This window comes from Chondrus crispus, genomic scaffold (genome assembly GCF_000350225.1).
Source record: "Chondrus crispus Stackhouse genomic scaffold, scaffold_2, whole genome shotgun sequence".
Classification (NCBI taxonomy): domain Eukaryota; phylum Rhodophyta; class Florideophyceae; order Gigartinales; family Gigartinaceae; genus Chondrus; species Chondrus crispus.
The window spans coordinates 1,004,718-1,019,761 of NW_005179057.1; the positions used below are offsets into that span (position 1 = coordinate 1,004,718).

At 49.4% G+C, this 15,044-nt stretch overlaps 1 protein-coding gene; it reads left to right on the forward strand.

Annotated features, from left to right (window-relative positions):
• The first annotated feature begins 8,041 nt into the window (after positions 1-8,041).
• CHC_T00003742001 (hypothetical protein) lies at positions 8,042-8,171 on the forward strand. XM_005714599.1 is given in 2 exon segments: positions 8,042-8,158; positions 8,159-8,171. The coding sequence occupies 1 exon segment, from the start codon at positions 8,042-8,044 to the stop codon at positions 8,156-8,158; it is 117 nt and encodes a 38-aa protein (XP_005714656.1). The 3' UTR covers positions 8,159-8,171.
• Positions 8,172-15,044: the final 6,873 nt, after the last annotated feature.

Here is a 15,044-nt window from a genome sequence, read left to right on the forward strand (position 1 = left end):
CGCCCCAACCTGGCAGAGTGGTTTGAGGAACGGCGAAGACGGCAAAGTACGATGCGCGACGATGCAATGTACCCTTCCCCCAAAAGATAACTATTGGACACCGGGTTAGTAAAGCAGAAATAAGTTATGATCCAGTAACTGAGGCTGTTGGCAACCAAAGAGCCTGTTTTTGACTCCAAGTGTTCCAACGATCCACCGTATCTTACCGTATTGAATTCAAACCGCGAAGCCCGCCATTTTTGTCGGTATGGGCGGAAATCCACAATAAGGTTGAGCCTTGTGACTGTCAAATCCCTCTTCGGCGCGCACGCAAACCACTCTTCCATGCTTTGTCTGCCATTACCTCTTTCCTCGGAGATGTCTCCCAATGCGACATCAAACGAAAGCCCGAAAACATGGAAGAGAAATCATTCTCTCGAGGCTTGAAGCGAAAAGGAACGCAATTCACCTCCTCAAACCCACCAAGCTTTCTCTGCGCAAAATTTTGGAATCGACTGGGCTATCCAAGATGCTGGTTGGTAACTTCAAAGAACTGTTCCGAAACGATGAATCGGATGAAATTGAACAACAATGCCGCGAGGTCGAAGCAACTAAAAAGGGAGCAAAGACTGTACCCTTCCCCAAAAGGGTAATTTGGAGAGCGTTGATTTTTCCCCTTCCAAGATCAAATCTTCCTTATTGCCTCAACCTCATCCCCCTAACAACCTATTCATGCTATCCTTTTTGATGCGCAGATACCCTGCCCTGCCTAGCCCAATTCGAAAAAAGGCAGGCATTTTTGGCGCAAAATGCCCTTCAGTTTAGAACAGGAAAAACGTGCCCCACCATGGCTGCAACATATTACGTCCGATATCCAGCACAATAGCGACCTTGTCGCCGCGAAAGCATCCCCAGTTGCCAAAAAAGGGCGCATCGAGACGAATTGATTCGTACAGCGCCGAAGGCGAGCCTTTCAGCTACTACAAAATGGCAGCACGATCGTATCGACGATGCGCAAAACTCATTTGTCGAATGGTACCATGTGTCGACTGGAAAAAGCCCTCGCCAAACCGCAAGAGATTGCAAGACTCATCGAGCCCTCTGAGAATCGCGCCGGGGCTGCTCCTGCAATTACCACATCCCAGGAGGTGGTCATAAAGGGACATTTAAAACGCTAGCTCAACGTGGTTTCGCTGTTGATACTCTGATGCTACGGCGAATTATCCCAGAGCAACACCGCTTCCGTTCACGCTTACCAAATGCAGCATACATTCCCTCTTTCAGAGCTAGAAACCGTGACTTAACCCTGCGCAACTATGAGCGTAAAGACCTTGTCCAATTCAAAGGCAAAGACTTTTCACATGTAAAAACATATACATCGGCACTGAAAAAGGTTGCTGCTTGCAACGTTGGAATTTTTGAGGACCCAAACAGGTACTAGAATCTTGACGAAACAGCCGTCGAATCTGTCTCCCGGAAAAATCAAGTGTTCGAGGATGCAGGGAATCATCACGGAGGTTTCCGTGTTGCACAGTTGACGCTGCAGAGTAAGCATCTAACAATCATCATCATCGCCTCACCGTCCGGAAAGGTTCTCCCTCCGTTTTTTGTTTTTGCAGGGGTCAACCAGATGCAGAACTCGTTTGAGCCCCTGCCAGGCGCAATATTCACGGACGCATCGGGGGCGGGACATTGGCTCACAAGATCTGACTGGATGCCTGAAAATGCGTGTATAGTTGGTTCACAGACTGGATCTATGGTGAAAGATCTTATGCCCCGTCTCATCGATCATTTTGACAGGCATGTGAGAAACATTGTGCCACCTGGTGTACCAATGTGCTTGACGTTGGACGGAAATTCTTCACGAAACGGATGGGACTGGTTGATGAGCTGCTGTGAGAAAAATATAGAAGTCATACAAAGCCCAACAAATACGTCGCACTTTTTGCAACCGTGCGATTCTCATATTAATAAGACATTTAAAACCACAATAAGAGCTACGGTTGACTATCTCACACAGTTTGCGATTATGGATTTGGGAACAATTGGCATGAATCTCAAGCTAGCTATATCGGGATACCATTCACTTACTGAGAATATTACGATGAGATCTTTTAGTGATGTTGGCCTTTAGCCAATGGACTACAGGTTCTTGAAGAGTCATCCTGGTGCTTTAAGCCGTCTTTCCGATTCATCGACAAATCAGGAAGGGACCTCTACAAGCTCTGCAGCGTGTTCACAGCGCCGCTGTGACCGTATTACAGTGCGCAAAGTGAAAGATGCACTCGAAAAGACATGCAGGCCCAGAAAACAGTTGGAATTATTCCGGATATTGTGCAAGATCATCAGAAGATCGGCTCTGCTTTCGAAAAATATAGTATGTTGAGCCGCACAGTTGTGAACGGGAAGGGAAAACAGGCTGAATCACGCCCAGTGTGCAACATGGAACCCCGGTCTATATTTGACATATCGGGAGCTGGTGAGGGGACGCCAAGAACGCCAAGTTGCTGCTGCTGCGGCCAAAGAGGCAAGAGAAGAGCTTAAGAAGCATAAAAAGACGCAAAGAGACCAAATGAGGCTTCAAAAAGAAGAAGCCAAAAGGATGAAAAGGATACGCAAATTGCCGATTTCCAATTCACAAACTGCTTCCCCCCCAACGTCTTGAGTGTTTGGACCGCTCTAACCAGTGCAGAACAGCACCGAGGACCGTAGTGGCATCTTTGGGAGAAAGTTCCATGGAAGAGAACGATGTCGTGGAGGCGCTGGTCACGCTTCATGCGCATGACATGGACACTCCAAATTGCCCTCTCCATCCTCAAAAGGAGGCCACTTGTGATGAATACACAAATGTGAATATCTCAAAAATATCCTTTTTCTGACTAATCTGAAGCTAATAACGAACTTTTGACCCATTTTTGTAGGTCACGGGGCCGAGTTTTTTTATATTCTACTAATAAATCTGTTTGTTTGGCCATATTTCAAAGTTTACTCCAAATTGCCCTTTTGGGGAAGGGTACTTTTCCAAGATGAGGGAAAATGATTGTTCAACGCTTCATATATGCATCTAAGCAGGGTTTTGCTATGGACGTTGCAGGGATCAAGCGAATGATGGCAAAAGTGGCTGCGGATGGACGAAAAGGATGGAAGAGTGGTGTGCCTTCGGACGACGCTGTTCGTGCTTTTCGAGCAAGGCATCGTGAAATAACGTTTCGAAATTATAAGCCTGAGGAGAACGCAAAGCTGAAGGGAGAGTCTTACTTGCATGTGCAGCGATACTTCGAAGTGCTGCAAAATATCGAGTCAAAACATCGAGGCATTCTTGATATCAAGAACGTCAACATTCCAGATGCGATCACCATCATATGATGGTGATCGCATCTGGAATGTTGACGAAACAGCAGTTGAATCAACTTTTGGACAAAAGCGAAAGGTTTTTGGTCCTTCGAAAAGCTATCATGGTGGCTTCGTCGCTTTAGCCAAAACAGCTGGCGCTGGCAAGCACATTACTTGTGTAGTCGCAGTGTCTGCGTCTGGGCGTAAAGAACCCCCCATTTATTGTAGCCAGGAAGCAAGTTATGTCGAACTGGTTGGAGCTTCTTCCTATTATATACAGAAAGAGCGGAAACGTCTGAAGTAAGTTTGAGCAAAATAATTGGTTTCCACGCGATGGCGTCATCAAGTGTACACAAAAAGGTTCAATGGAGATGTCTGTTGTAGTAAAATTCCGTACAGTACCACGACCGCCCCGGGGAGATGATAACCGTGCGGGAGGGCGGGTGCTACTGTAGCGAGCGGGCGTACACGCGCCCGCCGCCGTGCACAGTAGTACCCCAAGGGTCCGACGTGGGACAGCCGGTAGTAGCGGGTGTGGCCACGGGTCACACGTGGTACAACCGCCGGCCGGGATCGCGGCCACGGGCACACGTGTATAATCCGCACGGTGACTAACTAGTAAGTAGTAGTTAATGGCACAAATTAAGTAATTGTGTACAGTAGCTGGTACACGGTATGTGGCAGCTACTGCAGCGGGACAGGTGTCCTGGCGTCCCATTTAGGGGTTAAGACCGGGGACACCTGCCCGTCCCAGTAAATAGGAGGCAGACTCGCCTCCCTTCTCTTTACGGCTAAGTGCTAACACCGTTCCGGTTTTCTTTTAGTCTTAGGCTTCTAACCAGTGACGGGCCCTCCGGATCTAACACCACCGACCGGCTGCACGTCACTGGCCACGTGAGCCTTCCCTCTTTTCGAGTCCATCCGTACGGTCTGCGTTTGCGCGTGGGTTACCCAGCGGCGCACGCTCCCATACCTCTAATCCCCCTCGTTTCCGAGTGGTCGGGACGAAGGTAGTTATACCACATTTTGGTACTCTTGTGGAGGGTATAACGACAGAGGTCGAGCCCGCAGGATCGCCAGCGCGAGCACTTACCGATCGGATTGACAGAGGTCGAAAATCACCGCGACGATCTCCAGTGATCATCGACGATGAACCGTGCCGATTCCGCCGGAGAAGATACCGCCTCCGGGCGAGCAAGTACCCGCAGTGGCAGAGGCGCACAGTGCCCCTGGATCGACAACCCGGAAGCCCTGCTACGCCCACCGTCTACCAGGGGCCAGGAGACCCCTTCCGCTTCGGACACCACTGCCGGGTTACCGGGTGGTAGGGGAAACCGCATACAAGTACTGTACGACGCATTACTCCCGCGACTACAAACCTGGATGGAGGGTTTCCTCGCTGAGTAATTACCCCAGGTCGTTCAGGTTTGCCTCGACCGAACGGCACCAAGACTGGTGGCGGAGCATGCGGACACCGCACTCCGCGCCCTGCTGGACGAGAAGATCGCCCCCTCGTGCGCGACGAGGTGGTGGCAACGCTCGCCACGGAGGAGGACGAATCTCCGACCGCATTGGCTCTAAAGGGAGCTATGAGCTCCGCCGTGGTCATCCGTTTGGCCACGACATTTACCGAAACGGGAGGCGTGGTACCGCCGCCGGCGCCGCGCCGTGAAACCGTTCCGGACTCCAGCTTTAATATCGCTGATCCCATCGGCGCCGTACCGGGAATTGATAGGATGGACCCTCACCCGGAGGGCAGAGCCATCTTTCTCCCAACCGTTCACGGTGCTACAGGGAGGACCACAGAAAATGTCCTCCCCATACTTGCCGGTACGGACGACCCCCGCGGGACCGACAACCGCCTGGGGCTCCCCGACACAGAGAATTGGAACCCGTACCGGCTGAAAAATTGACGTTAGATTAAAGAATTGACTCGCCGTAGAGATTTCCTTACGACAGACTTACATATGTGAACGCTTGGATGAAGTTCACACAAAGGAACGATTGCGTTATTTGGAAATTACAGCATTACGGATAGGTATGTGCACCTCAGAGATGCCGGGGACCTCCATATAGATGTGATACCGCCGCGTCTTGGAACGAAGGGAAAAACGAAGTTAAACGGTGTTGCCCCCAAAATGGTACAATTTAATGAAAATAAAATAAAAATATGAAAGCATTGGCCATTTGGGGCGAAACCAGTCTTGTGTTGCCGTTTATGACAAGCCCAGATCAACGAGGAGAAGTAAGAAAAGCCGGAGCGCAAGGCTAAAAATGAGAGGAGTGAAGAAATGATACCAAATTTGAGGTGCTCTCGCCCAGAAGCATCCTCAAAACTGCACACTCAATTTTAACCATTTTTATCAAAACATGATTTTGGTCAACAGTGTTGACAGAAACGGTTTGGTACGGCCCCAGTACTATCAACGCGTCCCGTTGACGACAATGCTGAGATCTGCAAGTGTACACGCAGCAACGCGGTCTGCGCTGCGTTTTTCAGCAGTGCGCTTCGCAGCCACACGACCGCAAAGCTCCAAAGAACGAGGTGCGCTAAATGACTTACCAAAGTGTTGAGCTCAAGCTCAAAAGCTTGAGCTCAACACTTTGGTAGCTCAAAAGCTTGAGCTCAACACTTTGGTAAGTCATTCTTGCCCTTTCAAACTCTGACGCCTCACGACCCCTTTTTCTCGTCCCGTTCATGCACACGCCTAGCCTGTTCAGTAGCTTTTCGTACCTTCTTATCATCATATTTTGCTTTCTTCGAAGCTGCAGCGTCTTCAACAAGTTGGAATGTCTCATCACTCGTAATCTTCAACCCCTTTGACATATATAAAAATCCTCTCTTTAAAACTGTAGGTTGTATTCCGGCGTTAGTACGACGCATCATTCTCTTTTTTCTAGAGCAAAGAGAACATTTCCTGTACAGACATCTGGTGACTAGCACGTTCCGAGCTGTAAAGTTCTGCGGGGTCCAAAGGCCATATTCCGGCACGCCAGAAACCAGAACGGATATTCTCATCCGTAAATGACCTTTCGAAAGCCTCTCGTATTGTGTTGCAAAAATCAAAAACGTCGTAAGGCTTCGCTTCCTGCACGACAGAAAGTTCCAGCAATGTCTTTGGGATGTAGTGCTTGGAAGAAGAAAAACAGTAAGGTCAAGCAGCTGAGTCTTACTGCTTGTATGTGCGGGAAGAGAGTATGCTATCACGTTTCCATCTCTCAAAGTCTTTAAAGATTTCAGGCCAACGTGGCTTCTGTATTCTTCATAGGTCAAAAGCACTTTTCGTCCATTTTGAGTGAGATGGGCGGCCTCTGCAACAAACAATCTACTCCACCTCAAACGTTTTGACGTTTCTACGGCCCCCAACTCTTCGCGAGTAGTTACAAGACTTCCTCGTGGGAGGCAGTCCGCTACTGTCTGACGATGTGTGACGCCGGATCGTTTAATAACACGATGTGGGAGCTTTGTTCCCTTAAAGACGAACAAGGGGTTTCCCGTTTTGCCAGAGGCAATAATAACAGGCATGACAGTAACGAGGTGAAGATTTTGGAAAACTGGAAGGCGGAATTGGTTGTTCGTTCCTCTGAGAAAATTACTCTTTCGCTTGCCCATAGATACAGCTTCTTTTTCCGCATTTGCTCCTGCTTCATCCAAATTGGCACTCCTGCAGGCGTCGATGTTGTATGTGGAAATTATTTCTTCGATTGCAGCAATGTGTGTGGTAAGGTTTTCACCATTCATAGCCTCGAATCGCCTCCCTTCTTGACGCAAGGCTCTACAATATGCTAAAAATTGTTTGTGGCGCTCTTTGAACCCTCGAATAAACTTGCCACCCGGACGGGCATTTCTACATGGTAGTCGGCTAGTAAGATCTGCGTCCATTTGTCCGACGAGCTCCACAGCGTCCTTGATGTCATTACTCGTAACTCATGCCCATAGTGTGCGTATTAGTTGACGAGATCGAGAATCATACCCTTTTCTTCAGACGTTAATGCGTGACGTGCACTATGTTTTTGAGCATCCTCCTCGAGTGTTAGCTTAATGTAGCGCCGTCGAAAAGTTGTCATCGGCAGCTTGGCGAGTTTAGCTGCGCTTCTTTAAGATGCTTCTTCGTTCAAGGCGTCCACTGCGTAGTTGAAACGAGCCCTGACGCGCAAATAATTCTGTTGCAAGCGGCACTTTGTAACTGCACTCATCTTCATTGCTCCGATCGCTGACAGGCTCGAGACACAGTGGTAGTTTCGAGATTTGGGGGGGCCGTTCGATCGGCTTGGCTTGAAGATATGAACTACGATGTTAGGGCTGGGAAAGCTGCCCTGTCAGAAAGAAGACATGTCATATATTGCGTTCATTTGGGCGTCAAAAGTAGGCGCCACGTGACAAAGTGTGGGGGGGTTTCGGTTTGATGACAAGGTTGCGTTTTGGCGGCTATGTGTGGGGTGTCGCGACTCCAGGATTGGCGTAGAAATATTTCTCTCTGAGGACACTGGTTCATTTTTGGGGCAACCCTATTTACTGTCTTCCTTCTCTCCTCTCGTGTCGACGCAGAAAAGTAAAACTACAACAAAACCCCTGTGCGAACCTAACATACATTTGTGTACATTTGTGGACGTTTAAGTACACTGCACACTTGACGCGTGAATTCAAATTTCCCATGCGTAAGTTTATGTTCATTTTTGTGCGATGCACACTTGATGCGTGAATGCACAGTGTCAGTGCGTGATTTGTATGCAGACACTGGGCGACTCCGAAAAACATAAATTGTGTACACACAAATTTCCTTGTGTATGTGTGTCGTATTTTGTGCCTTGGCACGGAAATGCATGTGAACAAAAATTTGTGTAAGACACATTTAATGCCAATTCACCCTCAGTGAGGTGTCAGCACGCCGGCGGACGGATTGCGGTACCCCCTTCACGCCCTATCCTATGATACTGACGAAGGAGCCGCCGGCTTGGGGACAAATTTCGGGTGCCGGCTCCTCGTCGGAGTCGGCAACATGAGCCATGTAGACGTTGGGCTGCGGGGTTGGACAGCGGCTGATACGACGGAGGGAAAGTGTGGAGGGAGGCCAGATCGAAATAGGAATGAGGTTGCCGAGGGGTGGGATGGGTTGATCGGACAGATCGCAGAGAAATATTTGAGCACATGGTATGATATAGGGTGGTATAGGTGGGTGCGGATGTGCGTTTGTGTCTGTGCACAAACAATTACATCGGGAGGGGAACGAAGAGCAAATCGGCGGTTTGTGTATGCACAAACACCTCCGACTCAATCAAAATCGGCGGATTTGCGCATACACAAAATGTGTTTTTATGTTTTTCGGAGTCGCCCACTAGCGCACCTCTCTGCATGATTGCAGTACGCGGCCCCTACAGTTCCCCCAACCCCATCTTCTTGCTTGCTATCCCTCGGCAGCTACGAGGTCTTGTTTTTGTGGCTGGGTTGCTCTCCATCGGATCGTCATTAGGCGAATAGCTTTTGCTCCGTGGAAAAATGTCGCAACCACGCTAAATAAGCGTTTGAGAAGATACGCCCCCAAGACGTCGGTTCATGAAGGGGATTCATTACTGGATGAAGAACGTCTCTCCGATATACCAAGACTTCAAACAAACGGGGATGACGCTGAGATGGGTCTATGTTGTGGCAAGCAGACACCAGAAGATCAAGACATGAAAGAATTTCTAAGACATAGAAATACATACGCTGAAGTCAAACGCGGATTCCTCGGTGAGCCCGGTACGCAACAAGACACGGAATAATGCAATGTGTAATCGTCAATGCTATCCACAAACAGCGAAACAGGATCAGACGAATTGTATGGATGCTCCCAATTTGATTAGATGAACTCCTCTGCGCATGTGCTATTATCATCAGAAGACTCTTTGTCTTCAACGGAATAACAAATCGAGGATGGGGAAGCGTGTTCGCTGTATGCAGGGCATAACGAGAACCCTCTAAGTGCCACTCACAACGCAACGTACGCTCGTAGCATGGCCACTCAGGACTTTTGGTCATCAGTATTTTTTGGATCCGTCTCAATGCCTAATTGAAGATCCAAACTTTGAAGCTGATATTGAGACGGCTGGTGCAGACGGTCGTGAGCGACTGGGAGCAGGTGCAGAAAGAAGTTGTTCACAGGGAAATGGTGGGTTGCGTAACTGGTAGTACGACAGTCCGTCGGATGATGTACAAATTCGTGCAGATGATGCCGATTCGGCATTAGCCATACGATTCATCGAAGAGGCGAACACAGTAATGGAAAATGCTTTTAAAGAGGTATAGGGGAACTGCAATGATAACAGGGTCGTAACGTCAAGTTTTATCTCTCCAATGGACGTATTGACGTTTTTGCCGGAAACGTTACTTCAAAAGCTTAGAATGGACATGAATAGAGTTCTCAAACTTCGCAAGAGTACTCCCTCTAAATTCTTGGAGCTGAGGGAGGCTCTGGTAACTCATGTGTTGGCCACGTCATGCAATAGCAACGTCTCGACGATAACATATCGTCGTAATACGGAATTCCTTTTCAGCACTGTAATGTCAGGATCTCGCTACAATGATCTATGGTCAGCAATGAGCTGTACCCAGCATCGCCGTCAGAGGGTTTAAACATTTGAATGAGGGTTGTTTAACGGACCAACACGTGGTAACGCCTTGATACGGGAATTGGAAAAAGAACTACACCCAGGTATTGTCTTTAGTGTCACGAACAACAATTCAGTGACCGTCACGATCTTTGATTCACAGGAAATAGAATAGGTGATGCAAAATGATGTATGACACTAAATCATGCGTTACATAAAATAATATGAGTGACTCTGATGAAGTGCACGAAAGTAGTGTTGTTTTCGGTCACATTCCCTGCGTTCTCGCAGTGCACCGTGTGCATTGCTCCGACTAGCAACAATGTCCGGTACTCTACGACACCACCGTTGTGGTGAACTGTTTCTGTTTCCACCATCTCCAACAACCCCACACCTTCATCCCTCGTTCATCATCCCTCGTCTCCCACCACAATTCACATCCGACACAACCCCTGCCCCCACTGCACCCCTCCCTCTATGTCCCTGCTAGTGCACATCAACAGAATCAGCCTGCGGTTCGCTTACGGCCCACGCTCACCCAAAACAGACATCTTCAGCATCATCAACTGCTCCAAGGCTCCCGTCACCTTCAAGGTCAGCACCACTGTCGACGACTCCTTCATTGCCAGCCCCGCCGCCAGCACCCTCCCGCCCGGCTCCACCCAGCCTGTCTCTGTCTCTCTCGACCGCACCAACCCCCCAAACGGCAAAGCGTCCACATGCCGCAAATTCACCGTCCTCGTCGCCGCGGCCCCGCTGAAAACGCCCCTGCACATAAGCCGCACACTCCCGCAAATAAGCCGCACACCCGCTTTGATGCTTTGCTGTCAAGAACGTTGGCAAACTGTGTTTATTTTACTTGTGACCGTGCCACCCTCCTTCCCGCATACTTTTGTAAAACGTCCTCCGCAATTCACCCCTTGGTGGTTGCTGCTGCATGTTCAATAACCACGTAGAAACGATTCAAAAATGCCATTTGTAACAGTTTAATCACTTCGCACTGGAGTTCCATCAAAATGGACAGAAAGTTTTGAATAATCTGCTGCAGTTTTGGCTGCATCTGGCGCTCCTCCCACTGCCCATTAACGTTCAACGCCATCCCTGCCAAGATCATTACTTTACGAGCATATGATACACCGTCGGCATCCCTCTGCCTGTTCATAACATTCACAGATTTAACCGCCAGGTCCAAAAATAACATCTTCCCAGGATTGGGAATTTTCCCTGATGCCTTAGTCCATTTATCCTCCATGATCGATTCCATTTTATATTTTTCCCGGCGAGTTGACCACTCACTTCTTACCTTCTGAATTATGAAGGAGTCACACGGTTGGGCATAGTCAGTTAGGTTTGGCTCGAAGTATCTTAGCTCCGTGTTGATACGCTCTAAAGCTGATGACAACTCAGGCGTCTCATTTTGACCTGAACAATTGTGGACATAAAGAATGCGCTTCCTTCCATTAGGTAATGGACGAATCACTTTTCGTTCTGACAACCAATGTGGCATCACAGTTGTATCCATCCACCCCTCTGGTCCTGACTTACACGAAACGCCAGGAATGTCGTCTGGTACCCCAAGAATTGGATAGGAACGGTTATCATTTTTGAACACCATGAACGGTGGTTTAATTCGTGCGCCTCTTCGCCCACTTAGGCGAACCACCATTGTCATTCCAACACCCCTACTAACAGCGTCAGCATACTTCACTTATTGATCACCAGCAAATCCCAGTGTCCGACCATTATCATAATCAATGACAAAATGGGTCTCATCGGCGTTCCCAAGGTCATCTTCTTTCAACAATCCATTTTGAATCCTCTTGTAAGCACGCCTACGTCAAAGTCCAACTGTTTTTCTATGAACGCAAGCTTTGAAGGACATATCTCGTCTTCCCAGTATGGGCTCTGCTGACGATTACGAAGCGATCGGCGAACGATTGTGTAAATTTTGCAGTAATGAATGGACGCAATGGCCTGCCAATCATAGGATGCAGCATTTCGTGCTGGTAGTCCTCACAGGAACTGTTCTCTAACAAAAAACCACCCAAAGGCTGCAGACTCTTATTATTGAATTTCACACCAAGCTTACGAAGCCGATCAAATTCTTTACACCAGTCCAGGTGTAAGGCGGTCACCCACTTGGCACGCTTCCTCCCACGTCCCTTTCATGCTTTAAGGTTAACCCGCGTTCGACCATTTGCAGTTCTTCGTGTACTTGTTGCATGAGTTCCTCGAAGTGTAGGTCTACCGCTGGAGTCCATGATGCGGAGATAACCTTGTCTACTTTTCACAGTCTTGAAGCCTTCGCGCTGTTGGCGTTCGCACCCCGCAAAACAATGCTCGAAAATGTGCGACTGCTTTGCTAGGGATACGACTTTCTCCTTGATTGTTTGCTGTTTCCACCATCCAACGAACAATGCGCGCTCGCTGGGATATGGTCAGCACGTTTTGAGTTCGTCTGGGACACTCGACGCCGCGTCCATTTGCTGGAATCGCGATAGAGGGAGCAGCAGTATTACGGGGGGGTTCATGGTTGTCCAGCGCAGAAGACAGCATGGACTGGCGTTGTCTCTGTGCTTGGCCGCGCTCAAAAGCGGCGAGGATAGAAGATGCAGAAAGAGGCATTTGTGATAAAGAGCGCAAGGTCGGTTGTGAAGGAGCGATATTGGTTTGTGGCGACCGCCGGCGGGGTTTTTACACCTTGATCTATGTGCTAATGACGTCTTGCAACACAGTGACACTATTTATTCAATCAAACTTCATTTCTCCGGCCACACAAATTAGTGACTGTGACAGTGTAAGAATTCTGACAATAATTTTTACGTGAAACTAATTACAATAACTGGGTTGTAGGACCCGTAGGGGATGAAGCTGGCTTCCCAGGCTGTGTCGCCGTCGGTTCCTTGCTTCCACGACCTTTGAAGGAGGGCTCGTCTGGAACTTGAGACTATTCCGAGTTCGTTCTCGTTCCGCACTCCGTAAGGGAGTGAAGGCCCAGAAGGCTTCTGGGGTTTTCTTCTACGTCCTGTAGTGCAATGTGCCTGTCAGGCCGGAACCAGGGTCCAACGATCCAGCGACAAGACAATCAACAAACAACAACCAACAAGAGTTGCCGACGGCACAGCCCTACGGAGTGTCCGATTCTCCCTTTCCCTTTAAGTGGGTTTGCGGCCCACAGTAGCTCAAGTCCCTGATAGGGGGGCAAAAGGAAGAGGCCCGCCCTGGGACGAATGGTGGTAGAGTCTTGTACAAGCAGCTGCTCGACGAGTTCGGGGCGGTGATTAGGAAGCCGTGCCCGATGGGTCGTAAAGCCAATGCTCGCGGAGCGCCTGTTACACCTTATACCCTTGATAAGGTCTTCGACGGGGGCGTCGCAACGCAGCCCGACGGGAATTAGCAAAAACGTAGCAGCGCTACACCTCCGTACTGCCCGATGGCAAAGTACCGACACCGGAACGGTCGCAACCTGTATCCGATGGAACCAACACTGTACTGTATACACAACAGGACCTTCGAGGGAGACGTCGTCGCAACAGCCTCCGTCGGTGGACGTAAACAAGTAGCAGCGCTACACCCACGTGTCGCCCGATGGCCAAGACACCTACACCGGTCTGGTCGCAACCAAAGCCGATGGCACCAACAACAAACAAAAGAACCAACACAAGAGCCCGATGACTCCAGTTGTCACAATGCGGATCGCAATCAGGCACTGTGGAACCAACACAAGATAAGGCAATAGAAATAGAGATAGAAATAGAAAAGGATAGGTGAAATAAAGGAAAAGGAAAGGGAACCACCGAGCGCAAAGGATAACGTAATCTGTGGTAAAAGGGAGCGTCTTGGGAAAGACGGACTTCGACCAAGGCGATATTCAACTCTGGCAACTCGGGTTACCTTTACTGACTTGGTGGTCAGAGGGCTAAGGTATATATCGCCCCGCCGGAGCCACTACAGTAGCTCGCGGCGCTAGATCCTAGATCTAATCTAGTGTCAGCAAAATTAATGCCAACTACTTAACTAAATAAAATAAAATAATTAAAAATTAAAACTGTGCAGTTATTCACACGTGTGTCCCCCAACCCGGACTACTTTTCATATCCAAACATTTTCCTTTCTTTTCACCCCCTTTTCAGGTGCATATTGCACTACACGTCCGACGGGGTCCGTTCGCCTTCTTGAGCTTGTCGGATTTCGGAAATTTGGGAGCGACCCGGGGTTGGGTTGGTATCCCCACATATAGAATGACCGTTTTGGACTGTCCTTTACTTCGTTCCCTCAGCGGTGGTCCGGCCGGTGTGGTCGAGCAAAACCTGCCCCTGACTGGTGGACCTTTAGTGGCACCCCCTGACCGTATATTGGAGGGGACGTAGGTCCGTGGTCGTCTGTGTCGTGCACTGAGGTCGCGGTGTATAACCCCAGGGCAGAGCACGCGTGTTCGGAACGCGGGTTGTACGGGAGACCACCCGGTGATAACCGGCAACGGGGTCCGGGCGCGATCGGCGCAATAGGTAGCAAAAAGGAGGGTTAGAACAGGGGATCGCCCAGAGGGGGCGGAACGGTAGGGACGTCTCGCGCGGTAGAGCGGTTAGTGTCCTCGGTAGCAGCACGCGCAGTAGAGCGGTTGGGATTTGCGGTCGTAGATGGGCTCGCGTAGTGTAGTACGGCTTGTGCTATACTGGCGCGAGGCTACTACCGAGATTCCAGAAGCTTAGGAAAAGAACCCAAGGCTTCGTGCCTTCTTTACTTAGGGTCGAACGTCGACTATGTAGTAGTCGACGTCGTAATAATATTAATTAATAATAATTAATTAAAACACGGTAATAAATACCGGCGTACTAGCATACACGCTATACAGTACGCAATACCCCCCTGTATAGGGTTATGATACCCGCTCACACGTGGGGATCGACACGCCTAGACGTGGAGTGACAGACTGTCCGTACTTCGACAGGACTTACACCCGGCCATGCATGGGTGGGTAGTTACACGATTACACGTGGTACAGGTACACGAATATCCGTGGTGTACACGTGGGAGGCGCACCCGTGAGGGTGGCATCCCGCGTATGCCTCGCGAATGAGGGAGGCGTACCAGTGCACTACAGTCTGTTGGGGACTGCAGGCAACAGAGTGATACCCCTTTGC

Coding starts and splice junctions, on each gene's coding strand:
- CHC_T00003742001 (XM_005714599.1), top strand. CDS start 8,042: ATGCAGACACTGGGCGACTCCGAAAAACATAAATTGTGTACACACAAA.